This window comes from Oryx dammah, unplaced genomic scaffold (assembly GCF_014754425.2).
Source record: "Oryx dammah isolate SB20612 unplaced genomic scaffold, SCBI_Odam_1.1 HiC_scaffold_26, whole genome shotgun sequence".
Taxonomy (NCBI): Eukaryota; Metazoa; Chordata; class Mammalia; order Artiodactyla; family Bovidae; genus Oryx; species Oryx dammah.
In genome coordinates, this window is record NW_024070210.1 from 48,460,808 (window position 1) to 48,488,663 (window position 27,856).

Genomic DNA, 27,856 nt, shown 5'->3' on the forward strand with positions numbered 1-27,856 from the left:
ACACGACTGAGCAACTTCACTTTTACAGATCCATCTTACATAGGAGAAACTGTTTTGGAATTCTCTGTTTTAAAACAAAACAAAACAAAACTCTAAAAATCCCCAAGCAATCAACAGTGAATAAAAACTATTACTCTGCAAGGGAGAAAAAAAAAAGTGATCAGAAAGATTTTTTAAAGAATTGAGATAGACATAAAAACTTAAGTGTCTAGTTAATCTTGCATTCCCTGGAAATGTCCTTCAAGAAAGACACATCACCCCAGAATTAAGCCTTAAGAATCACAGCTAAGTGCACAGGTTGTTGATATGCCAGACTTTCCCTCATACCGATAAATACATTCAGGCTGTACTAATCTGACATGCCATCACTTCCAGAGGTTAAAAATAAACAAGTGGGGCAGTGACACCACAAAGTCATTTTTTTCTCCTCCCCAATAAGAAATTTAACAAATTTCTATTAAGAGCACTTAATACTTCCTTGCAATAAAACATAATATACATATACACACATGCATGTATATATTTTAATGTACATACTACCACACTGAGGAAAAAGAGAATATGTTGGTCAGTTTCAGAAAAATGTTTCATGCTTCATGCTAAAAAACCAACTTGAGATTATACAAACCAATCTGAATTCTGATAAAATGATTTAATTTTGGTAACACTGTCTATACTAACACTAAATTAGACATTCAGAAAGGTCATCTCTAAATAGAAATTTAAAATGAGTTAATACTTTCATACTGATGAAAATGGTTTATCAAGAAAACAAGATTTTAAATTGTAAAAATATTAAATTTGCCATTTTTATTTACAACTTCTCCACTTAGTAATTTATAACTTAAAACATGACACGAGAGGTAGACAGTGGAAGGTGGGAGGAGGGAGAGGAGGAAAGCCGCACCAGACCTCTGACTGAAGTCTAAAAGAAGTTCGGGGCATGGCTGTTGAGTTAGCTCCTGTATAATGCATGCATTCACTGCACTCGGGAAATATTGCTGAGAGAGAGAGTCCCTGGCTTCATGGTGCTAATATTCTAACAAAGCAAACTATGAACTTATTTGATTATTTTACTACAGCTGTAATGCCTGGTAATTAGAACCTAAGAGGAGAGTGATTATGGACCTGATTTACCTTAACTATTCAGGAAAGATTATTTCCTTCTGGGATTACTGAGTTGAGTTCTGAAGGATAAGTAGAAATTTACCAAGCAGGTGTTAGAGGTGGGAAAGCAGTGGAGCAGTGAGCCTTTTAAAACATCTGTAGGGTCATGTCACCCCTCTGCTAAGAGCCTTCCATCTCACTCAGAGGGAAAGCCTAAGTCTTAGTGCTTACTAGGCCTGCAAGGGCCTACACAAATCTGCGCCCCCCTCTATCTCTGAGCTCACTTGCACACGCTGAGGCACTTGTCAACACTTGGCCTGTTTGGGGTGGCCTTCTCACAACTTATGTATCTGCTGTTCCCTCAGCCTGGAAAACTTCCTTCAAATATGGTTCCTTCTATTACACTACAGTAATTCAGTAATTAGAATCAGGAAGTAATCCAAATTCTCTGTGTAAACTGATTACATGTTAAACTGAAAAGCTCTTTGAATTTTATTGTGGTTAAAAAATAACAGGCAACATATATTGAGTACTTACCATGTGCCAGATTCCATACTCAGTGTTTCACATGAATTATCTTTAATCTTCATTACAATACTAGCAGGTAAACACTATTACTGTTTTCATTTTACTGATTAAGGAGAAAACTTCAAAAGGTTATATGACTTAAGTGGCAAACCAACGCAACTAGTTACAGAATATCATATAATGATTTAGACCACCACACTGGATTGCCTCTTTGTGACTCTGATTATTTACACTTTAAAACTGTTAAATATGTAAGATTTTAAAGGTAAAAGTTATTCTATTTTGTAAGTTTTTATGCCTGGCAGAGAAATTTTCTAACCATCTTAAAGAGAAAATTAATTTAGGATAGTACAACTACCTCATTTGTTCAAAAAATATGTTAAAGAAAAAAGTGAAAACTAACACACTGTGCTTTATAATTGCAAATACATAAAATAGTGATGTCTTAATGTGTGCTGTGACAAGACCCACACAAGTATTTAACCAGTTATGATGAAGCTCGAAGCAATACTTAGACAAATACCTAAAGTAATGAAAGACTGGTCCATAGAGGATGAAGACAAGCAAAGACTGCAGAGAAAAAGAGTAGAGACAAATGCAACTTCATCTCTGAGTTTTTAGAAACCCATGTCCTACTGTTAAGTATCTATCAACATATGAAACAAAAACACTACCTCAAATGCTCCTACTGCCTTTGACCCTTCAGAATTACAATTAGAGAAACAATCTTTCTACTTCTAGTCAATATAGTTCATTTGTCAGTTGCTTAAAAAAATTAAAACATCTAAAATTAGATCACGGTGATTGAAAACTCTGCAAATATACTAAAACCCACTGAACTGTATGCTTAAAACAGATGAACTTAACAGTATGCAAATTATCTTATTAAAGCTATTTAAAAATCAGAATAAAATCAGAATCTACACAAGAAATGCTCAATAATTACGTTCTTATAAAATTAATTTTAAATGGAGAATATTAAATAGTTATAGACAAAACTGGGCACAAAACAAGGCTACTCTCCCTTGAGCTCCACCACTTAGGTTGCTCACTTTTTGCTTGTAACTTTTATAGCAAAGTTTCTTGAATTTAGTGTTACAACATATTCCTGAGATATTTTACAAGTAATTGATTACTAAAGGATAAAGTACCAAAGTGTAAGAAAGATGATATTTGTAGACAATATACAGTTGGGGCTTGTTTTTTAATCTACTCTGACAGCTTTTGTCTTTTAATTTAGAATATTCACATTTAAAGTGACCAATACAGTTGAATTAATATGTACCATATTTGTAACTGTTTACTATTCATTGCCCTTTCCTTTTTTTCTTTTTCTGGTCTGCTCCACTTTCTCCCTTCCTTGGTTCTTCTTTCAAGTATTTTATATGAGTCTATGTTCTATACTCTCTTGGTGTACCCATTATACTTCCTTTGTAAATCTATTTACTGGTTACCCTAGGAGACTTTTATGACTGCTCTAAGTTCACTTCCAAGTAACACTATACCACTTGACAGTGCAAGTGCATTCTAAGAGTATTCCTTGTTCCTCCCTTCTGTCCCTTGTAACATTATTGTCATTCATTACACTGATCCACAGCTATAACCACCAAACACATTATTCTGAACTATTAGCCATTAAATCAATTAATGAAAAATAAAAGATTTCATTTGAACTTAATTTATTACTTTTCATTCTTCCTATCTTTATGCAGACTTGAGTGTCTGGTCTATATCATGTTTCTTCTCCTTCTAGGACTTTTTTTGTTTAACATTTCTTGCAAAGCAGATCCTCTCATTTTCATTGCTCTGAGAAAGCCTTTATTTCTCCTTCACTTCTGAAGGATAACTTCACGATACAGAATTCCAATTTTCTTCTTTCAGTGCTAAATATTTTACTCTACTCTGTTGGTTGCTTGCTTGTTTATTTGGTTTCTGAAGAGAAGTCTGATGTAATGATGCATTTCTTACTTTTCTTCCTTTGTAGGTAAGATGGTTATTTTCCTCTGACTTCTTTCAAGATGTCCTCTTTGTATTTAATTTCCTGCAGTTTGAACATAATATGCTTAGGTGTAGATATTAGGTGTGGGGCTTCCCTGATAGCTCAGTTGGTAAAGAATCCACCTGTGATGCAGGAGACCCTGGTTCAATTCCTGGGTGGGGAAGATCCACTAGAGAAGGGATAGGCTACCCACTCCAGTATTCTTGGGCTTCCCTCATGGCTCAGCTGGTAAAGAATCGACCTACAGTGTGGGAGACCTGGGTTTGATCCCTGAGTTGGGAAGAACCCCTGGAGAAGGGAATGGCCATCCACTCCAGTATTCTGGTCTGGAGAATTCCATGGAGGGTACAGTACATGGGGTCACAGAGTTGGACATGACTGAGTGACTTTCACTTTCACTTTCATTAGGTGTAGATGTTTTTGTTACTTATCTGGCTTGGTATTCTGAGCTTCCTGGATCTGTGGTATGGTATTTGTCATTAACTGGGAAAATTCTGCCATTAAAAAGTTCAAATATTTTTTTCTGTTCCCTTTTTTCTTTCTTCTTCTGGTATTCCAACTACACATTACATTTTCCATAATCATCCCACAGTCTCAGATATTCTGTTACATTTTTTTATTCTTTCTTCTACCTTGCATCTTGGTTTTGGAAATTTCTATTTACATATCTTCACACTCACTGATTCATTCCTCAGTCAAGTCCAGTCAGTCTACTGATGGACCCATCAAAGGCATTCTCCATTTCTGTTAGAGTATTTTTGACCTCTAGCTTTTTTTTTTTTGGTTCTTTCTTTGAGTTTCCACCTCTCTGCTTACATTACACATAGGTTCTTGCATGCTGTTCACTTTTTCTAATTAGCACCCTTAGCATATTAATCTAGTGTTTTTAAATTCAGTCTGATAATTCCAAAATCTGTATCATGTGCAAGTCTGATTCTGATGCTTGGCTTACCTCTTCACATTGTGGCTTTTGCCTTTGAATATGACTACAATTTTTCGTTGAAAGATAGACATGATGATGTTGGTGAAAGTAATTGAGATAGCTCCTTACTGTGAGGTTTTATGTAATTCTGGCTAGAAGTTAGGCTGTATTAATTTGCCACTGCTGTGGTGTCTGAAGCTAAAATTTTCTCTAACTTACTTGTTTTTCTCTCCCGTGTTGTTTTTAAGAGTACCTATAAGGTACTTCAGAGAAGGCGTTGGTACCCCACTCCAGTGTTCTTGCCTGGAGAATCCCAGGGATGAGGGAGCCTGGTGGGCTGCCGTCTATGGGGTCACACAGAGTCGGACACGACTGAAGTGACTTAGCAGCAGCATAAGGTACTTACTAAATAAGGTCTGAGGCTTACAGTTGTTTTAGCTGTAATCCCATTATTATACAGAAGCCCTACTGATTAGGTAAAATTGCAGGGGGGGTTGGGATTCTATTGTCCTATGATTAGGTCTCAGGTCATTTAGTGGGCTTGAGTTGGGGTACTTCCCTTCCCCCACATGGAAGATTAGAGGGGGCTAGATTTCGGTATTTTCTTTCCCTCTGGTCAGTTAACCTTTAGTAAGTGGCTCAGTGGTAAAGACTCCACCTGCCAATGCAGGACTCATGGGTTCAGTCTCTGGACTGGGTAGATTCCCTGGAGAAGGAAATAGCAACCCACTCTAGTATTCTTGCCTGGGAAACCCCATGGACAGAGGAGCCTGGCTGACTACAGTCCATGGGGTCGCAAAAGAGGTGGAAACAACTTAGCAATTAAACAACAACAAAGTCTCAGGTGGTTAGCTCTGGTAAAAGTTTCCCTGGAGGCAGGTCTTGTTAAAGAGAACAGAGAGCGCTGGATGTGTTTCAAAATAGCTACTTTTCTTCTTTTATTCTTGTTGTGACAACAGGAATGAAGACTTTCAAACTCTTTATGTGTTAGACCAGAAACCAAAAGTCAACAGACTTTCTCATCATCACTGGGAGCTGAGGGAAGACTATAACTGAAACATAACTCTCATTAGCATTCTATTATGATTTGCATATAATCCTGATTTTACCCAAGGTAGAATTATAAGACAATTAAGACCTGACTACTGTCAATTCTTTGTCAATGTAAGACAGTAAAGATTGAAAATAGTTATTTATATTCCTTGAACAGTTTTCTCAGGTAGCAGTGGTATATAGGGTCTACAAACGGCTGCCCAAGGGCCAAATCCTGCCAGCAGTGAGATAAATGTGGCCATACTCATTCATTTATATATTGTTGATGGCACGTTCCGAATACACTGGCAGGGTAATATAGTTGCAACTCTATGTGCTACAAAGTAGAAAATATTTAATATTAGGCCCTTGAGAGCAAAACCTTGCTGACTCCTGGATTATACATCTCATATTTTCTTGCACATGTGGTCCCTGGCAGTGTGTCTGTGGGTGTTTGTGTGTCTTTTAATTGTCAACCAGGGCTAAGTACAATGATGACTAAGCACTATCTGTTTCATTTTTATTCATCAGTTCATCACTGAAACTAAAGATTTTGACTTAGTGGGAATCTTTTGCAACACAGAGTAAATTGTGCTATTTTAGCAGAATTATATTCAAATATTCAGTTCAGTTCAGTCGCTCAGTTGTGTCCGACTCTTTGCGACCCCATGAATTGCAGCATGTCAGGCCTCCCTGTCCATCACCAACTCCCAGAGTTCACTAAAACTCATGTCCATCGAGTCGGTGATACCATCCAGCCATCTCATCCTCTGTCATCCTCTTCTCCTGCCACCAATCCATCCCAGCATCAGAGTCTTTTCCAATGAGTCAACTCTTCGCATGAGGTGGCCAAAGTACTGGAGTTTCAGCTTTAGCATCAGTCCTTCCAAAGAACACCCAGGACTGATCTCTTTTAGGATGGACTGGTTGGATCTTCTTGCAGTCCAAGGGACTCTCAAGAGTCTTCTCCAATACCACAGTTCAAAAGCATCAATTCTTCAGCGCTCAGCCTTCTTCACAGTCCAACTCTCACATCCGTACATGACCACTGGAAAAACCATAGCCTTGACTAGACGGACCTTTGTTGGCAAAGTAATGTCTCTGCTTTTGAATATGCTGTCTAGGTTGGTCATAACTTTCCTTTCAAGCAGTAAGTGTCTTTTAATTTCATGGCTGCAATCACCATCTGCAGTGATTTTGGAGCCCCCCAAATAGTCTGACACTGTTTCCACTGTTTGTCTTTCTATTTTCCATGAAGTGATGGGACTGGATGCCATGATCTTCGTTTTCTGAATGATGAGCTTTAAGCCAACTTTTTCACTCTCCTCTTTCACTTTCATCAAGAGGCTTTTTAGTTCCTCTTCACTTTCTGCCATAAGGGTGGTATCATCTGCATATCTGAGGTTATTGATATTTCTCCTGGCAATCTTGATTCCAGCTTGTGCTTCTTCCAGCCCAATGTTTCTCATGATGTACTCTGCAAAGAAGTTAAATAAGCAGCGTGACAATATACAGCCTTGACGTACTCCTTTTCCTATTTGGAACCAGTCTGTTGTTCCATGTCCACTTCTAACTGTTGCTTCCTGACCTACATACAGGTTTCTCAAGAGGCAGGTCAGGTGGTCTGGTATTCCCATCTTTTTCAGAATTTTCCACAGTTGATTGTGATCCACATAGTCAAAGGCTTTGGCATAGTCAATAAAGCAGAAATAGATGTTTTTCTGGAACTCTCTTGCTTTTTCCATGATCCAGCGGATGTTGGCCATTTGGTCTCTGGTTCCTCTTCCTTTTCTAAAACCAGCTTGAACATTTGGTTCACGGTTCACGTATTGCTGAAGCCTGGCTTGGAGAATTTTGAGCATTACTTTCCTAGCGTGTGAGATGAATGCAATTGTGCGGTAGTTTGAGCATTCTTTGGCATTGCCTTTCTTTGGGATTGGAATGAAAACTGACCTTTTCCAGTCCTGTGGCCACTGCTGAGTTTTTCAAATTTGCTGGCATGTTGAGTGCAACACTTTCACAGCATCATCTTTTAGGATTTGAAATAGCTCAATTGGAATTCCATCACCTCCACTAGCTTTGTTTGTAGTGATGCTTCCTAAGGCCCACTTGACTTCGCATTCCAGGATGTCTGGCTGTAGGTGAGTGATCACACCATCGTGATTATCTGGGTCCTGAAGATCTTTTTTGTACAGTTCTTTTGTGTATTCCTGCCACCTCTTCTTAATAACTTCTGCTTCAGTCAGGTCCATACCATTTCTGTCCTTTATTGTAGCCATCTTTGCATGAAATGTTCCCTTGGTATCTCTAATTTTCCTGAAGAGATCTTTAGTCTTTCCCATTGTATTGTTTTACTCTATTTTTCTGCATTGATCATTTTGGAAGGCTTTATTGTCTCTCCTTGCTATTCTTTGCAACTCTGCATTCAGATGGATGCATCTTTCCTTTTCTCCTTTGCCTTTTGCTTCTCTTCTCTTCTCCACTCAGCAAACCAAGTAGCATCATATAAATGCAATTTTAAAGCTTAAGGGGTCTTTTAAAGATAAACGAGTTGCTGTACCTCTCTGAAAGAATATCAGACCAAATAAACAAAAAAGACTCTGTGTCAGATAAACAGGCTCAGCAGAGTAGCCTCCTTATGAATTGCAAACACTTCAGGTCCTCAGAATTATTTTCCTATTTTGGTCATTCCCTCCTTAATTCCCAGTTAAATCCACCTCCCTGAGTTACTTGCCCTCACTCACAGGTTTCCTTTGCTGTCTTCAGGTTTTAGCTATGACTCAGCAAGTTACTTTAGCTTTCGATCTTGGCTCCTACAATAAGATGGTCAAATCTTTCACTAGGACCAAACTAACAAGAAGCTATCTCCAGGCAGATAGCTTTAATGTTAAGGGAATCTTCAAAAGTCCAAGTTGATCTCTTGGGAACTAAGCTGGGACACAGCTGATCAGTCCAGAAAACCCTAACTAAACGCAGTTGACCTCTGAACAATATAGAGGTCAAGGATGCCTACCCCCGTGCAATCAAAAACCTGAGTAAAACTTTACACAGTCACCCTAAGTATCTGTGCTTCTACATACACGGATTCAACCAACCATCGGGTGTAGTACCATATCATGTATTTATTGAAAAAATTCCACATAAATGTAGACCTGCCCAGTTCATACCCAAGTTGTTCAGGGTCGGTGTACTACTGTACACCGATTCATGAAAGGCTACTTAACTATGTAGTAGTTACCTGCTCAGTATTTTCTGTTAAATAATTTTATTTATTTATTTTTGGCTGTGCTATCTTCATTGCTGCTCAGGCTTTTCTTCAGTTGTGGTGAGCAGAAGCTACTGTCTAGTTGTGGTGTGCAGGCTTCTCATTGAGATGTCTTCTCGTGTTGCAGAGCACGGGCTCTAGGGTGTGAGGGCTTCAGCGGTTATGCCTCCTGGGCTCTAGAGTACAGGATCAACAGTTGTGGCGAATGTGGCTTAGTTGCTCCACAGCATGTAGGATCTTCCTGGATTAAGCATTGAATTTGTGTCTCCTGTTCTGGCAGGAGGATTCTTTACCACTGAGTCACCAGGGAAGTTCTGCTCAGCACTTTTTAAGTGAGATACTTATATGAGTATATCTCACTTGGTATATACATTTAAAAAAATCTAAATATAGTAAAAAATATTTGATCAGTAGAACTGAAACTAAAAATACATGATTTTTTCCAATTTCACCAACATAATTTTAAAAAAGCAACTGATATAATGCCTCTATTATATAAAATGCAGCATGAGTTTAGTAACTTGTCTGGGGTGAAAATTAAGACATTAAATATATCAAATACAGAAACATTAATATGTATAAAAAACAAATTATCTTTAAGAATATAGTAAACAAAATGGTATGCAATAGTACCTACTGTCACATGAGACATAAAAAGATGCAAAAGATGTAGCCCTTAGCTTCAAAGAACTTGCTCTTTATTAAACATCATAGGCGAGACTCCCTTGGTGGTCTCGTGGTTAATAATTCAGTATTCAATGCAGGGGATGTGGGTTTAATCCCTGGTCTGGGAGCTAACAGTCTACACACTACAGGGCAAATAAACCCACACACTGCAACAAGAGAAACCCACACACCACAACTAGAGAAAGCCCACACAAGGCAAGAAGACCTATAATAATAGTAATAATAAAATGGAATAGGAAACTAATAATAACAATAATAATAATAAACAGCATAGGAAAAAATTAACAATGACTGCTAAATTGTACAGACCTCAATATATGAAATGAGGTCAAGAAAAAGCATACGTGGACTAGAGAAAAGAATGATGAATAGTACAATGACTTGAGATATGACTTCAAGCTAGTTGAAATGTGATTAAGCAGGATTTGGACACAGGGGAGTAGAGATTCTAGAAAAGATAACAAAGCAGGACCACAAGATATAAGGCAAATAGAAAAGCGCCTCCTGCACTGAAGTGGATCAAATGCTTGCAAACAGTAAGGAACAGCGTTGGATGGATTGTACAGGGCTAGATTACACAGGCTTTTTTTTTTTTTTTAATATTTATTTATTTGGCTGAATTGAGCCTTAGTTGCAGCACATGCAATCTCTCTTGCAGCATGCTGGCTTCTCTCTAGTTCTGGTGCTCAGGCTCAGTAGTTGAAGTGCATGGGCTTAGTTGCCCCAAGGCATGTGAAATGTTAGTTCCTTGACTAGGGATCAAACCAACGTCCTCTGCAATGGAAGGTGGATTCTTAACCACTGGACCACCAAAGAAGTCCCTACACAGGCCTCTGAAACCTGACAAACACTCAGACATGACACAGCAGGCAAGATGAAATTACTGTAGGTTTTAGAAGGGGACTATGTGAAAAAAGATGTTTCAGAAGACTTAGTTTGGCAGCAATATACAGCCTACTTGAGTTGGGGGGAAAGGCTAGGGGAAGAGAACAGCTATTTCGCTGCTATAATAATCCAGGAATGAGATGGTAAAGCACTTAGCTACGGTCCTGGCAGTAGAAATGGGAAGATAGGGAAAAACTTAAGTGACAAGGCAAACTTGGCAATATGTTAAAATTCTGGGTAAGGGATAAGAGAGCAAAATCAAATATGAAACCAATATTGCTAGCCTGACAGAATGAAGGAACAGTGATATCTGCTACCAAAGGACTACAGTAACTGGAAAGGAAAGCAAATTGAAGTGGCAAGGCATCATAGCACAGAAGAAGGGTTAGCGTGAAAAGGCCAAGTTTAAGACGACACTGGGGGCAACCTGTACTCTGGCGAATGAATGAGTAGATGTGGTTAGAGCTGTCTTATCAGCCTATTTCTTGACTTTAGCAAAGACATAAAAATAAAAAAAAGAATGCATGGCTGAGAAATAAGTGTTTGGATATTCATAATTAAAAAGCATCTAGAGGAAATACACAGAAAAGATAAAATATTAATCAGAAGAAGTAATGTCCCCAAATCAGAGATCCTACATCCTTGCTCATGGAATCCCTAATGCCTGGCCTCTGAGTAGCTGATCCAAAGGTGACTCTCAAAAATGAATGAATGGAAACTTCCCAGGTATGAAGCAATCTTAATAAGAAGAAAAGTTATAGGCAAAATGAAAAATAAAGACTCAAATAAAGGTCACTGAATTGGCAAGGAGAGCAGGAAGCCAGACTGCAGGAATTAAAAAGACAGAGAAAAGATCTGAAGGAAAGATAGCAGCAAGAGGCAACAGCACGGTAGACAAAGGGCATTAACTTATTTCTTTGGATATTTTTTCACACTAAAAATATTTGCTCATTTTTAAAAATTTGGAGAAAATAACAAAGCAGAGGGGGGAAAAATCACACATTGTTCCACCACCTAAGTGCAGGCACAGTTAATGCATTTAAAATATATGTTCAAACTTAAAACACCAAAAATCTGAGTGGGCTTGCATATGATACAATGGAGTATCTAAGGGACTAGAGGAAGGTAAAGGGATAAGGAAATAGTAAAACTGGCTAGCAATGATTACTATATTTCTCAAATCCTTTCTTAGTAGTCAGAAAATCAGTACTTTTCTGTTATATTTGTGTTCATCATTGCAAGTAAAGATTTCTGAATATTTGTTAACAGTTTATGTTATTCTTTCTTTAAAATGAGCATTTACATTCTTCATTTACCTAATGACTTTTTTCTTACAACTACAAATGAGCTCCTTAGGTTTTTCAGAGATCAACTGATTTACTGCAAAACCTCCAAGGTTGCTTGCTGCTGACTTAAGGAAGTCCTAACCATGTATAAAGTCACAGAAAAAGCAGCCTGTGGAAAAGAACAGTTTGATGATGCTGACAGAAAAGGGGTATGTGTTAAAACACAAATTCCCTAAATATACGGACACACATGAATCCAAAGGGGAAAGCAAACTGCCTCCAATAACAGAAAAGTACATAGATATAGGTGTCAAGGTATAGGAGCCAAGATATGGGCTGAATGAGATACATGAGGGACCCCACATTAAATATTCTAATCCTCTTCATGAAGTAGCATCATTCACTGAGTCAATTCAGGATACACAGTTCCTTGCCAAGACTGCTATCAGAACAGTTCTGGTCCCCTGGCCCAGCTTCACCCACCTTCATTGTTTTCTTCTTTATTACTTCTTTATATTATTGCTTCTACCTTTGTGTGTTAAAATTTAGATGAGAGGATTGTGACGGGTGAAAACCCCACTCTTCAGTCAAGCAAATTTTGTCCTAAACTGTTCTCCTCTCATTAGTCTCATTACTGGCAAGGCTTACTATCATCAATTAATTCCTAATAGTGGGAATAAAGATCTTCCAGTAAGCAAAATGGCAAGAATATACAGAAGAACTGTACAAAAAAGATCTTCACGATCCAGATAATCACGATGGTGTGATCACTCACCTACAGCCAGACATCCTGGAATGCGAAGTCAAGTGGGCCTTAGGAAGCATCACTACAAACAAAGCTAGTGGAGGTGATGGAATTCCACTTGAGCTATTTCAAATCCTGAAAGATGATGCTGTGGAAGTGCTGCACTAAACATGCCAGCAAATTTGGAAAACTCAGCAGTGGCCACAAAACTGGAAAAGGTCAGTTTTCATTCCAATCCCAAAGAAAGGCAATGCAAAAGAATGCTCAAACTACCGCACAATTGTACTCATCTCACACGCTAGGAAAGTAATGCTCAAAATTCTCCAAGCCAGGCTTCAACAGTATGTGAACCGTGAACTTCCAGATGTTCAAGCTGGTTTTGAAAAGGCAGAGGAACCAGAGATCAAATTGCCAACATCTGGTGGATCATTGAAAAAACAAGAGAGTTCCAGAAAAACATCTATTTCTGCTTTATTGACTATGCCAAAGCCTTTGACTGTGTGGATCACAAAAAGCTGGAAAATTCTGAAAAAGATGGGAATACCAGACCACCTGACCTGCCTCTTGAGAAACCTGTATGTAGGTCAGGAAGCAACAGTTAGAAGTGGACATGGAACAACAGACTGGTTCCAAATAGGAAAAGGAGTACGTCAAGGCTGTATATTGTCACCCTGCTTATTTAACTTCTTTGCAGAGTACATCATGAGAAACTCTGGGCAGGAGGAAGCACAAGCTGGAATCAAGATTGCCAGGAGAAATATCAATAACCTCAGATATGCAGATGACACCACCCTTATGGCAGAAAGTGAAGAAGAATTAAAGAGCCTCTTGATGAAAGTGAAAGAGGAGAGTGAAAAAGTTGGCATAAAGCTCAACATTCAAAAAACGAAGATCATGGCATCCAGTCCCATCACCTCATGGCAAATACATGGGTAAACAGTGGAAACAGTGTCAGACTTTATTTTGGAGGGTTCCAAAATCACTGCAGATGATGATTGGAGCCATGAAATTAAAAGACATTTACTGCTTGGAAGGAAAGTTATGACCAACCTAGACAGCATATTCAAAAGCAGAGACATTACTCTGTCAACAATGGTCCGTCTAGTCAAGGCTATGGTTTTTCCAGTGGTCATGTATGGATGTGAGAGTTGGACTATAATGAAAGCTGAGCGCCGAAGAATGGATGCTTTTGAACTGTGGTGTTGGTGAAGACTCTTGAGAGTCCCATGGACTGCAAGGAGATCCAACTAGTCCATCCTAAAGGAGATCAGTCCTGGGTGTTCATTGGAAGGACTGATGTTGAAGCTGAAACTCCAATACTTTGGCCACCTGATGCGAAGAGCTGACTTATTTGAAAAGACCCTGATGCTGGGAAAGATTGAGGGCAGGAGGAGAAGGGGACGACAGAGGATGAGATGGTTGGATGGCATCACTGACTCGATGGACATGGGTTTGGGTGAACTCCGGGAGTTGGTGATGGACAGGGAGGCCTGGCGTGCTGCAATTCATTGGGTCGCAAAGAGTCAGACACAACTGAGCGACTGAACTGAACTGAGTAAGCAAACTGTTAAATGTATTTGGATCAGAAGCCAATCCTTTGATTTTGTTAAGGCCATGATCCTGCATTTTGCCAATAAAACTATTATGTCCTCACTGAATCTCTCATTCATCTAAATTCTTTATTTGTTTATACCATCGATTACATCATCACTGCATTCACAAAATTTAACCTTTATTAAATTCAATTCTGTTGCATACAACTACACACAGAGAGTGAATGTGAGGCAGAGCTAGTGTCTTACTGCTTTTTAATCTTCCTAGGCCTGTATGTGGGCTTTCCTGGTGACTTAAACAGTAAAGAATCTGCCTGCCATACAACAGACCCAGGTTCAGTCCCTAGGTCGGGAAGATCCCCTTGAGAAAGGTATGGCAATCTACTCTAGTATTGTTGCCTGGAGAATCCATGGACAGAACAGCCTGGTGGGCTACCATCCATGGGGTTGCAAAGATTCAAACACGACTGAGTGACTAACATTTACTTACTTTTGCCAGTATGTACTAGACACTAAAATAAATGGGCATTAAATTGATTATGTAGACATAGGAAAGGCATTGATTTTCTCACTTTTTTGAAACTCGTGTGTACAGAATTTGCCCAAACAATGCTTGCTAATATCTTCTGCTTTAGAAAAAGGGATCATGCATTTAATAATCTGACAGTTAATTTTTTGATCATAGATTGCTTTTACACAAATGCAAATTAATAAATCTAATGAATGCAATCAAAGTAAGGAAGTATTCACTTACGTTTAACTGAAGCACCTCGTTCTAATACATTTCCCAACCTCCCAGAAGCACCAGCTTTGTTGCAAGCAAGATATCACTGAACTGACATTCTTATCCAATTACGTTTTTAAAATATTATGTATATTGCACAACAACAGCAAGTTCTTGGCTATTCCATATACAAATAGTATTTTACTGTCACACTGTAAACTACTTATTATGCAGTGGTTGCTCTGTTTCAGGTATATCCAGTCTCTGAATTCCTATAAACTTTACATATTGGAAAATGAGAATATTTCATTTAAATTCAGTTAAAACGTCACTAAAATGGATTTATCTCAGGTAAGGCCAGTCTAAATTAATGAAAAAAATTAATTTATACACCTTAGATCATTGTTCCTCAGGAGCGGGGAGAGGTTTCATGGAAGCAGTGGCACATGAGTTGGATCTTAAAGTTAAAATGAGTCATCAGAAAAACGAAATGGGTTTTTAAGGTAGCAGGCAAAAAAAACCTGCACAGACCTAAGCAGAGAAACAAGACAATAAAAGCAAAGATAAGGGATATGGATAATACAAACTGAAGTAGCCACTTAATATGGTAATTCCCTGTTCCCATCTTGAAGCCACCTGGCAGTAAAAGATGATCAAACTAGGCAAGTCATAGAAAAATAAAATGACAAGAAAAGATCGAAAAACACAAACCCAAGTGCTCTCCATGCTTAGCTTGTATCTTAAAATCAGACATCAAAGCTGGCAACCATCCTATAACGCTCTAGGGACCATCCTCCAAGATAACCAATAGTTCTGATGCTTTACCTATAATTGAGCTCAAATTCTAAAAATCACAGATTTCAGAAAGAAAAGGGGTGGTAACTATAGGCATATGTACCATCACTTCCTATTCCCATGTCTTTGGTAAGCATCAATCATCAATCAGACTTGTAGCATTTGCAAGTTCCAGTCAATTTGAATCTTGTGTCACAATGAGTGTAAAGGTATCTTTTGCTATCTGAACCCTTCCTATTCAAATCCAGACCAGGAATGGGTTCAGGTAATTTTTTTTCAAGATAAAGCTATTTGGAGGAGATGGTATTTCACAGCATATGGACTTTTGCTTCCCCAAATTCCAAAACATAAGAGATTGGAATCTGTCACTCTGACCTCTCACTCTCTGAATCAAGAAACCAAATAGTATGCAAATAGCAAGGAATATATCTGGATGTTTTTTGTTTGTTCTAAGATATAAAAGCTTACCTCCCACACATTCTTCTAATATATATAGGAGCTCCTGTAATAGAAGCCTGATAGAGGTGCATAATTAGGCAAACCTCATTGTTTTCTATTTCCTCTTACAAATAGGAAGTATACAGTCCACAAAACAGAAAAAAGTAAATGTCTCAAGAAAGAGGAATTAAATCATGTTTTAAAGTTTGTATTCATGTAGGATAAGGTTAAGTGTTAACTATCTTAATCTCAGAGTCAGCAATCAAGTGCATTAGGCTTATTGTTCCTTGTTTAATATTCTGCCCAGGACTGGAAGAGTCTTCCTCCTATTGGTCCGTACTGCTCATCTTTAACCTGAACTCTTAGAACTCTCAAGGAAGCAGATGAGAAAGCAACTAAAAAGACCAAAAGGAGGCACTGGACAAAGTGGTCTAGTTTGGTCAGAGTATCTTATTGTCTTGTACTTTATAGTAATTATAAAGAACACTCAGTCACAACTATGAATTAAAATGTCCACCCTTGATGAATAAAGCTGTGAAGCTCAACTCAACACTCAACTATTCTGAAGAGAATACACAGCTTATTAACACTCACCACTGCCTTAAAATATTACTACAGGAAAAAAGTTCCTATAAGGTGCTTATAAGTATTGAGCACCTCTTTATAAATAAAACAACCACACAAACAACCTCCTAGTGCAATCTCTTAACCAACAACTAGTAAACTTCCCAACAACAGGGAGTACTACATAGTCTTACATATTTCTGCATAATTAACAACAGCTCTTAGAATACCTTAAATGTAATATATGCTCAATAAATATTTGCAGACTGAATCTCACGTAAGAGAAGTCTTGCACAAGGTAACAAGTGAATTACACCTTCAGGTAGTCCTCATGGGCTAACACGCAAGGAAACACCAGCAAGACCTAGTAATTCGTCTGCTGACTGCTGATTAGTTAAATGTTAGTCTTTCTCTGTACTTATGGTATACTTTCTATTGCTGTCAATATTAATTTTGTAACAGTCATGGAAATTTAAGCTAAAGGAACTTGCAAGGTCATCTGGTATAAATTTTCCATTTTATCCACAAGGAAACTAAGGGGTCTACTTTTCCCATGCTTTAGCACTTGTCACCTCATTCCTTGGCCCTGAACTGAATAAAAGAGAGGTTTTGGTACACATTATTGCTTAGCTTAACATTACAAGGTTAATATTACAAGTGAATGGGCATTCCTCAAATGCCAGTCTCTAGCATACTACTTTATATACAGCAGGTACTCAGGTGAGCACTTAACACACTGTTCTTGTTCAAATTTAAGTGAATGACAATGCTAATTTTAATTATTTTCATTTGTATAATTTTAGTGTGTAACATTTTTCTAATATAAAGTGATTTAACCTAAGCTTTTCTTCAAAACATCTTTAACAACAATAAGTTATACTTCTGTCTTTCCTACCACTGTGAAGTTCATTTCCCTCAATAATACCAAAAACTAATAGTGAGACAGAAACCAAATCAGTTCTGCACATTACATCATTCAAGACACCTCTCACTGGGGAGAGCAAATTGGTCAATTATTTATACACACATATATCCATTACCTAAGTTAAATAAGGTCGTAAAGTTGAGGGGCTTGAAAATGCTTAACTTGCTTTCTGAATAACAGAGGAAGACATTTTCATTGGTTTTAGATTATAGACGAGAGCAAGGAACTGCCTTCTTTCTGGAACCAGAAACAGTGCTAGGATGCACCATCACAGCTGTAGACAAGCCAAAAGAACTCTAAATTTTTGGTGTGGGTATGGAAGACAGACTGAACTCAGGGCAGGTAGCATGTCAAACAACTACTCAAAATATTTAAAAGCCAGATGATTTACTGCTAGTCAGTCTCTAATTTTAAAGCAAAATGAAAATCCTAGGCTTATGGTTAAAGTAAACTCTAAAGTCATGAGCTTTATAGTAAATGTTTTCCACTGCAGTTGAAGAAACAATAACTATTTCTTAAGACAGCTAAAAATTGCCTAAACCAGAACCAAGGACAAAACTGAACTACTGAGTTCTTTCACAGGGACAGAAAATAGGACAAATGTGGCACTAAGAAGAAAACTTATGGATCGCCACACTTTGCTGAAAAACTTATGGATTGCCATACTTTGCTTACTGCAACTAAGAAATAAGCTGCTCAATTTGGGTTTCAATTCTAAATCTAAAATGTACCAGATTCAGACCTCTGTATGATTTACACGATTAAATAAAGACAAGGAACTATAGCCACAGTACCACTTCTAGCATCTGATAACGAAATCAGAGGAATTCTACACCTTCCCTGTCACTCAATTTACCTCCTTCCATAAAGTGAGTAGAATAACACATCATATAGGATTGCTTTTGGTTTATAGGTCTTACCTGCAAACAGAAGTATATAAATAAAAATAATAATGGATAATAAGTAATGCTTTTAAGAATTCCTGAATTTGTTGGGGGAAATAAAGTAGTAGAACATTTTCTACAATGGAACATCAGGCTTTCTTTTGAATTTATAGGTAAAGGTTTGTCATCTATGATACCATCTAATTTCAAATATGTTAATCACTCCCAACCATGCAGGTATGATTATTCTTAAACATAACTAATTACAAACAGGCAGGAGAGATTTCAAATGCAATTTTTCCACAGTAATTTTATTCTATCAGGGTTTCAAGAAAAACTACTTTTTAAAGGGAAAGAAAATCACACGGTTTTTTGGTCTAAAATACAAAAAAAAAAAAAGAAAAAAAAACAACTATGAAGACACTGGTAGATAAGAGGAAGGAAAAACTTACTTCGGTAACCAAAGAGGAGTGCAATGTAAGTTAAAGTGTACAGTGAGGTTAGATTGTGGCTTTGTTTTAGGTTGCCAGTATGAGTCTTTATTTAGGGAAAAAAAATGCATGTTACTAGCTTACCTTTTTTAATGAAAAGTTTATAAAAGAATTATTTTCTATTATTTACAAAATATAAAAACAATTGTATAGCCTATTCAGTATTAAAACATACCTCTGAAAATAACTCTCAAGTGAGTTGTGTAAGGGAAGTGACTTGGATCTCTGTCTATGGAGTGGGAATGAGATCAAGAAAGGTGCATGCTCATTACCTTGGACTTAAGTGGAAGGTACCCATAAATATATTATACAAATATTACAACAGTAACAAGTTAGTAACTTTATTTTGTAGAACCATCTTGAAAAACACGTATTTCCAAATCTTAAGAAATAGGGCTCCTGATGTTAAATCTTTAACATCATGATTTCAACTCTGAATACTTAATATTTTTTCCAAACACTCATTTAATGCTTGAAATAACCATGAACATACTTTCATCTAACAGTATTTTACTTTAATGAACAGAATAGATTAATTATGAACAGATAATAAATAATTCACTGTCTAGCTAAAGGCCTACATTACATACTATGTATCTGTAAAATATGAGGACAAGTTCAGACTTGTTTGTGACATGAAGTCCAATAATTTAGAAACTATGATCAACCTAAATGCAAAGCTCATTTGATAATTATTAAGTACCACACTTCTGTATAATGTAATTTTAAAGTCTATTAGTAATGATACCAAAGGGTGATATAGGATATAGTCCAAAACTGATAATCTTTCAGAACATTATCAAGTGACAAAATAATTGGTAAAAAGATACTGTTGCTTCAATAAATGTGAAATGAGATATCTAAATAACTGCAATCTTATCTATTAAGTCATTTTAATTTTATACATATACACATACACATACTATTTCTTAGGAGGAGATGGGAGTAAAAGAGCTTTCACTTTGTAATGTCTTTATTTTATATAGTCACTTAATGAATAACATACATCCAGTGTTGTGGAGGAGGGGCTACGAGGCTATACATAAATATAGCCACTAACACTGTTTATGATCCACGAATGTTTAAAGTTTTAAATATAAATAAATAATTTTGCAAATAGGATTTCTAAAGCTGAAAATTAAATGCTAGTGTGCCAGTACAATTTTAAAATGAAATTATAAAATTGTACATTTGGGAATTAAGGTGTTTGTCATTTTGTTTTTTCAAAGTACCAAAAACTGAAGTACACTGTACTTTAGAAGTTTTCCTCACATTAAAATCAGCGCAGTTAAGTTGTAATAGATGTGTAAATATAAGTGATCAATTAAAGAATAATTAAATCACATGATTTACCAAAAGAGCACTCCACTACATTATCCAAACACTTCAGCCTGCTGCCTATACAACTTACTCATACTTTAAAAATATAAGGTGAATGCTCCTTTCCTCTATTGTTCTCACAATAAATCAAAACATAATTATTAATTCAACTTTCAAAATTTGCCTTTCTTAAAATATTTTAGTCCTTTAACGTGAATGTCCCTTACCTGAATGTAAAAACCAAAGTGCTCAATTCAGACTTCAGAGACGCTGGTAACATTAAGTTAGGGGGAAGAAACCTGGTTTCTGAAAACCTTGATGATAATCAGGATATTGAGTATCTCTTCCTTTAAATTATAGCTCTAAAAAGGGGGTGAGGGCATCCATTGAAAAATAAACCCTTCTCTCTCTCTCACACACACACACAAACAATCCTATTTATCTGACCTATTCAAATTGCGACATGACTATTGTCAACCCTAAAAAATTCTCTTTTAAAAATATTTAAACTTCATTTAAAAATGAAAACTGAAAGCAAGATACTCAGCTGCCAAATACTGTGCAGTATCAAACTATTAAAGCCTGCACTGACCTACTTCATATTAGCATCATGACAATATGGATGTGTGCCAAGAAATTAATGAAAATTACTATATAACAAACTTTAATTGTGCATTTAAAAATCGTCACTGTTTTTAACTGTGTAAATACTGTACTACAATGCCAGTTGTCTTATGATACATTTATTTTTTAATTACAATATAAAAAGTAAGGAGATTTGGTATTTCAGTAATCATATTCAATGATGAACATGTAAGATTTCATAAAATCAGAGCTTTGTAAAACACATTTAATTCTATTTTTAATCATCTATTAAAAGCAGTCTTAGACCAAACTCCAAATAATGCTTTCCATTTAAAAAATAGCACTACACTTTTTATAACATGTCAGTTAATGAAGAATCCTACAAAAATAATGCAAGTTCATGTTTAAAGAATATTTCCAATGGCTCTAACAGAGGACAGACTTAACTCAGTGTATTTAATTATTAAAAGACTGCCACCAGTCTTTCAGAGTTTAATCTAATGTTGAAATATTGCAAATTCTTATACAAGAAAGTACAAGAATAGCAAAGGATATTTCATCTAAGGTTTCTAAAAAAAGACACGAAATGGCAACACATTTATTTTAAATTAAAGCATCCTTTAAAATTAGAAAATCACTTTACAGTGTAAACTACCACCTTAAAATGTCTCATACTACAGAAACCCTTTCTTCACAATCAATGCAAAAAGATTAACGTCCCTGGAAGAGAAATTTAATCTCAGAATAAAGAAGGCAAAAACATTCAGAAACAGCAGCTAAGCCAACTGAAAGAAAGAGACACATTAGGTTTTGTGCTGCATATTAATAGTCCTATGCACAATGTCTGTTTGGTGAAAATTCACAATACACTGCTTCCTCCCAGTATGACTGCAAAAAGAAGTAAACACATTTCACATTTCTCAGTCCCAAATTCATACTATCATCATGCAACATGACTTAATTTCGACCCATATTCCTCTTACACATAAGTGAAAAACACATATGACTTATTCAACTGCACTTGCAATTGAGGAGGGGGTAAAAGCATTTTCTGGCTCCGGAGCCCAGAGACTGATGCAAAGTCCCCACACCTCCAGAGATCCTATAAATACGCACCCGACTTCGGAGACACACATTCAATGAATGTATCAGCCTCCTCCTCCGCCTCCCCAGCCCGCCTCCCCCCACCCTCTTTGCAGCAGAAATGTGCCTGGGCTTTTCTACCCCAGCGATGGAGGATCCTCTTACCAGATGGAGTTCTTGATCCTGTGTTGCAGCGCGCTGGCCTCTGTCCCTGGCAGCCCGGGCACAAGGGCTGGCAGAGCCGCCCCCGAGTTGGGGGCGCTAGGGGGAAGCTGCTGATGGGCATCAGGCTGCTGTGGTGGCGGCTGTTGTTGTTCCTCTGCCATCGCTGCTGGAGGGGTGGGAGGGAGGGAGGGAAGATGGGGGCGCGGGGAAGGGTGAGGGAAGAGACGGCGAGGGGTGGACGAAGGGGGAGAGGAACGGGGAGGGGAAGAGGAGGAGGAGGAGGAGGAAGGAAGCTGGATAAGCTAGGCCTTTACCCCAGGGCTCGAGTGAGTCGCTTTCGCCTGCCGCCTGGGGGACATCACCGGGGAGACCGAGCGGCTCCTGACGGCCGGGGCGCTTCACCGCGGGAGAGGCATGGCGGCTCCCCTCAGCCCCCCGCCGCCGCCGCCGCCTCCTCCCGTCAGCGGCCAGGGCTTGGAGGGGGCGCGGGTGGATGAGGAAGGGGCGTCTGAAGATGAGGTGGGGTGGGGGCGAGGCTCCCCCAAATCCAAGGAGAACGGTTGCTCAGGGACCTGACGGCCCGGCCTTTCCTTTCTTGCCCGCGGGGCTTTCTACTCCGGGGGCCCCGCGCTGCGGCTGCAGCCCCAGGCTCGGCTCCACGCCACTCCCCACGCCGCCGCCGCCGCCGTCGCCGCCGCTCGCTCCCGGCCCCGCCGCCGCCGCTGCCCTGCCAGCCCCGGAGGCAGCCCAATGCGCGCAGCCGCACTGCGGCCCGGCGCAGACGGCAAAACACCTACCGCTCGGCCGCGGGGGGGGGCGTGGACCAGTGTATGCGGGGTACGGGCGCGGGCAGGAGGGGGGCTGGGAGGGGGGGCGCCCGGGCGCGGAGGGCGAGCGCGGGCCAGCCGGGCCCGGAACGCGCGCCTCCGGGGCTGAGGAGGCAACTGGCCGAGCTGGTGGAGAGCAGGAAAAACGTGGGGGAGGTGCTGGCGAGAGAAAGAGAACTTGCGTGAGGAGGAGAAACCAAATTTAATATTTGGCGTGGAAATGGGATTTTTTTTTTTTTGGCATCCTCCAAGCAAGTAAAGTGAAATCAGTCAACATTATCCCCTCTCCCCTCGACAAGTGAGGATTACTTTCTCCTTGGTGAAAAGAACAGAACTGAATGAGGTAAGAGGATAAGCTGACTTTTCAGAAGCCCCCAAAGAAGAACACCCGTTGGAATTAACCACCCTTTAGGTAATTCAGTCTTGAACGGAAATCGCGAGGCAGGAGCTGGGCTGAGTGCTCCTCGGTCGGGCATTCAAAGCCCTCCAAATCTGGCCCCACTTTAGCTATCCAATCATCGCTGCCTCTATCCCCCTGCAAGAACTCTCGGCTCCAATCAGTGGAGTCTCCATGCCGTTCTCCACGCGCAGCAGACGCATTCTTCCTTCGTGCCTTTGCTCCTGCCGTTCCTCTCACCTCCCTCCCCACCCCACCCCCTTTGCGGGAACGCCCTCCTTGCTCCTCTATACCGCTCTCCAGCCAACCCAGTCTCCAAGGCGCAGCTCAAGTCGCGGCTTGTCAGGGTCCCTGGCAGCCAAGGCCCCGGCCTGCCTCGGAAAGAAACGCGTGTAGTTCTCACAACATGGTGGCTCAGGCTCCGTTCACAAGCGCCTTCCTTCTGGATCCAGTTGAACCCCTAAACGTCCTCTCTGCCCCCTCCCCCGCTACTCATCCTTAAGAGTTAGCTTTGCCCACTGAGAGTAAGACTCCCTGCCAGAAAGAGGCAGGTCCCCTTTAAGAGCAGAAGAATTGGCTTTTCTAGGTGGGGCTGATCAGGGAGGCCTAAACTGCCTGGTGTAGACTACAGCCAAGGTCTCTGGCACCAGATGGAACAGCTGCTCAGCTCATACTGACCTTTCTCTGGGCCTGTGGGTGTTATGAGCTCTTCAGCTTTAACTTTTCTGACAGTTTCTATCTTGTTTCTACCTGTCAGATTCTCTGGCCACTTTCCTGCCGTGCTTGGACTTTGGGCAGCGAGTCTCTGCCACCTTTTAGACTCCTGGGTGTGGGGAATCTGATTGGCTTGGGTTTCTTGGCCTTTGGAGTTCTCAGTTCCCTGCCTTGGCCTGGAACCGTTTTGCTTTTGCACCATCGTGCCCCCAGGCCTAACTCACAGAATCCACTCCCAGATTCGCTGAATTCTTACACGTGGTGGGAGCACAGGGACTAGGAAAGAGGAAGGACACCTGTGTGCAAAATAGCTCTTTCATGAGGATTCTAGGCCTGTTGGGTTCCTTTGCACTCTGAAGCCCATGGCACTGATTCTATCACATAACGAGCCCCCCTTTCCATAAGCTAAGGTCACTGTTAGCTTAGCCACTTTTAGAAAATTAAGTTATTTATTAATTCATTTTTGCACATGTACCCTTGGGTGCTATGTAAAGGCACGCTTTTTTTTTTTTTTTTTTTCTGTACCAAATTGAAAGACGTGGTGTGCATTAGACAGAAGCTTTGAGGAATAACACTAGCTAATGCTAATAACAAATGCACACTTTCACTGTGCAAGACCTAGCACTTTCTATACATTACCATCTGCAAACTGTATAACGTAGGTACTATTCTCTCAATTTTACAGATGAGCCAGAAGCTTAGTGAGGTTAACTGTCTTAAAGTGACCCAAAGAGCAAATGAGGGAGCCAGGATTTAAATCCTGAAGTCTCATGCCGAAAAAGAGGTTATATCGAAAGATCTTGGATGCCTATATAAGCTCTATATCCATGCAGAAGATGGAGGAAGTAAAGACTTTGGGCAAAGTCGCGAAGTCCCCCAGATTCTAATTTTTTACCTTGCCAAGAGAGAGTGATGGCTCCACGTTGCCACACCCGGGGAGGGGGAGACCCTAGAGAGCGAGAAATTCATCCAAGAAGGGAAATTATCTGAGTCTGCCAAAGTCCTTAAGAAAAGGAAGCTGAGAACCAGGACGCTTTTCTACAATTTCGCTGCCGGGTGTCACACAGGCTGACTTCCCGAGTGCAACTTTTGAGGGTTTTATAGGTTCCATAAAAGAGCATGTCAGCCCACCAGCCACTAGAGGGCACAGCAGAGCTGCAATCCTGGGCTGCCCTCTAGCGGCGGTGCTGACGAAAGGACGTCGTTGAACCTATGGGGCCTTCAAAGACCCACAGGCGGTTGGAAGAGATATCTCCAACTTTTAGGTTCAACAAGCAATGAGAATGGATTGGCAAATAGTATCAGATTGAAGAGATCTTATTGCTAGAATGGACATCCTTGCTGGAAGGCTGTAAATGGTCAGCCCCCACTATTTACTTAAAATCTGGGAGTAGAGTGTGCAGTTTTGTTACCGTTTTTGGACAGTGAATATAGTCAGTTATACTAGTAGAAACCTGAAAGAAATCTGATGAAGTTACTCAGAATCGTGGGTGAGGGCTCAAGCCAAACCAGACACCTTGAGTGAAGGCAGGAGTGTGGCCATGGTGTTTCTGAAATTTGTTTGTCCTCCTCTTGTTATGAAACTGTACTAAGGCCCCTCAGGGACCCAGAATCAATGTGGTTCATTTCCTCAGACCTTCAGTTTGACTCACTGAGAAGTAATGGAAAACATAGTAATCATGAATTTTCAATAGAACATACTAGATTTTGAGCTTCTGTTTCTCAACCCTGAAGATTATAAGTCTGTTCTCCCTGTGAACGTACGTGTACTCCTGTGGAAAATTTTGAGAAACACTGATGTAGTGGGTCCAGTCTGGGAGTCAGAAAACCTAAAAATTCAAACCCTCTATTTCCATCTTGGTAAAAATGAAAATCATGACCTACCTCACCTCACAGGTTGTGAGAAACATGTTAAGGTGATACCTAAACCAGGGTACTGCTATGCACAGAGAAAGATAACCTATAAGGTGGACTGTGAGCAGCTCAAAGCCTCATGTTCTATTTATCCTAGTAATCCTGGGACACAATTCCTTACTCCTAGGTGTTAAGTAAATATTTGTTGAATTCAGTAGTTACCTAACCTTAATTTTCTTAGCCCAGTACATCATACCATCTTGCTCTCTTCTTCTAAATTTTGTGTCATTTATGAAACTAAATTTCTTATATGATAACTGTACATGCATTTATTATACCCAATACATAAGAGCATCAGACACTGAAAATATAAATAAATAAATAGGTAAGACCTGGTCCCAACTTAAAATAGTTCGCATTCTGGGGAGCAGAGAGACCTATTACTACATATTAGTTACACAAAATGATGAGTATAGTGGAGGAAGGGATTGGTCCTACTCAAGGCAAAAAGAGCTTTTGGAGAAGACCTCTTGGCTAGCATTTGAATGGGGTCTCATTGGGTGAATGATGATGATGAATGATGTTCAACAGGCAGAGCAATAAGGGAAGATGTTTTCAGACCAAAGAGCAGAGCAAACACTGGTGTGAAGCCATGAAAAGACACATGGGATGAGCGCATAATGCAGTGTTAGCTTTGTGCTCAGATCCTTAATAGAGTGTGTAGGGGAGGAAATGGAGGGGACGGAGACACAGCCCATTTTACAAAATGTTATTCTGTTATTAGTTCCAATTGTTCTGACAAAAGATGAGGCCCAAATGAGCTTCATCATTGGTTAATACTGAATAAGTGCTTAAAGTGTACATTTAATTTCCACAAATTACGGTGATTTACAGATGTGGAAAAGATAAGGTTCTATTCTCTTTTCCTTCTCTCCTTGAAAACTAAGTCTTCCTTCATCCTCTTTTCCTTTACCATTACTTTCTCTGCCTTCTTTAGTTGCAAACTTTTCCCTCTAGAGCTGAAAGTAGAATATGTAATCATCTACATGTTGTTATTTAAGGGAACAGGAATGGAAGGCTTTCCATCTCCAAAAAAAAAAAAAAATCTTTCACCATATCAGAAAATGGTGTAACTACTTTCTTTGGGCTAAGCTGTTGTCTTTCAAAATGCATGGAGTCCTAGGGGAGCTGAACTATTAGTTTCAATGCTGTAATGTAATTGAGTTTTCAGTCTTTTACTAGCTTTAGAGCAAGGGAGGTGAGGGCAATGGGGAGACAGACAACAAAGAGGAAGCAAGATTACAAAAGAGAGAGGTTGGAAAGTTCAAAGCCAAGTGCATATTGGCAAATTTGGTTAAACTTTCTCCATACTGTGCTTACTAATGTTAGTGTGATGTGAAAATGTGAGTTCTCCTGTCAGAGCACAAATATTCCATTATGTCATTAAAACAATGGTTTGTTAAGGCAAAGTAGCCTAACTATTCATGCCCTTACCTGGTGGCTCAGATGATAAAGAATCTGCCTGCAACTCTGGAGACTGGGTTCGATCCCTGGGTTGGGAAGTTATGGACTAGGGAATGGGAACCCATTCCAATATTCTTGCTTGGAAAATCTCAGAGGATCTTGGTGGGTACAGTCCATGGGTGGCTATTTAAATACTAGGCAAGGCAACAGGGTGTTAACAACCTAGTTATGTTACCCTATCTATACAAGTCATTCTGTCCGGTCCCTTTACTTATCTCTAAGGATTATTGAGATAAAGTTCTCCTAATGTACTTGGCTCTTCAAGTGAAAGGTATTATGAAAATGCATACCAGCTACTGCTTTGATTTCATTTAGAAATTCTCCATTGTTGTTACCATAGACATGTTTATGTTGTGACCTGAATTCTCTTGATGTGAAAGAAGGTTCAAGTTAATATCCTCTGTCTGAATTTTAAAAGAAATGTTTACTTTTACTTAGGGCCAGAAAGGTCCCAAGTAGAAATGTGATATCTTGGAAATTCAGGCTAGCAGCAGCTGTGAACAGAAGCCGGTAAAGTAAAAGCATATTTACCTAACCCTAAAAGTGACAGTGAAAAG

General features: G+C 39.4%; 1 protein-coding gene and 1 long non-coding RNA gene across 3 annotated transcripts in view; one reads left to right on the plus strand and one right to left on the minus strand.

Annotated features, from left to right (window-relative positions):
- RFX7 (regulatory factor X7) overlaps window positions 1–22,712 on the minus strand; it is a 139,846-nt gene extending 117,134 nt beyond the window's left edge. The window contains exon 1 of the mRNA XM_040226583.1: window positions 21,984–22,712. Coding sequence (XP_040082517.1) covers window positions 21,984–22,144 — 161 coding nt within the window. The 5' untranslated portion in view covers window positions 22,145–22,712. The remainder of the gene's footprint in view (window positions 1–21,983) is intronic.
- Window positions 22,713–22,894: 182 nt separating this feature from the next.
- Window positions 22,895–27,856, plus strand: part of LOC120853028 — a 30,529-nt gene continuing 25,567 nt past the window's right edge. For both annotated transcript variants that reach the window (XR_005718697.1, XR_005718698.1), the window contains exon 1: window positions 22,895–23,153. This is a non-coding gene — a long non-coding RNA (uncharacterized LOC120853028). The remainder of the gene's footprint in view (window positions 23,154–27,856) is intronic.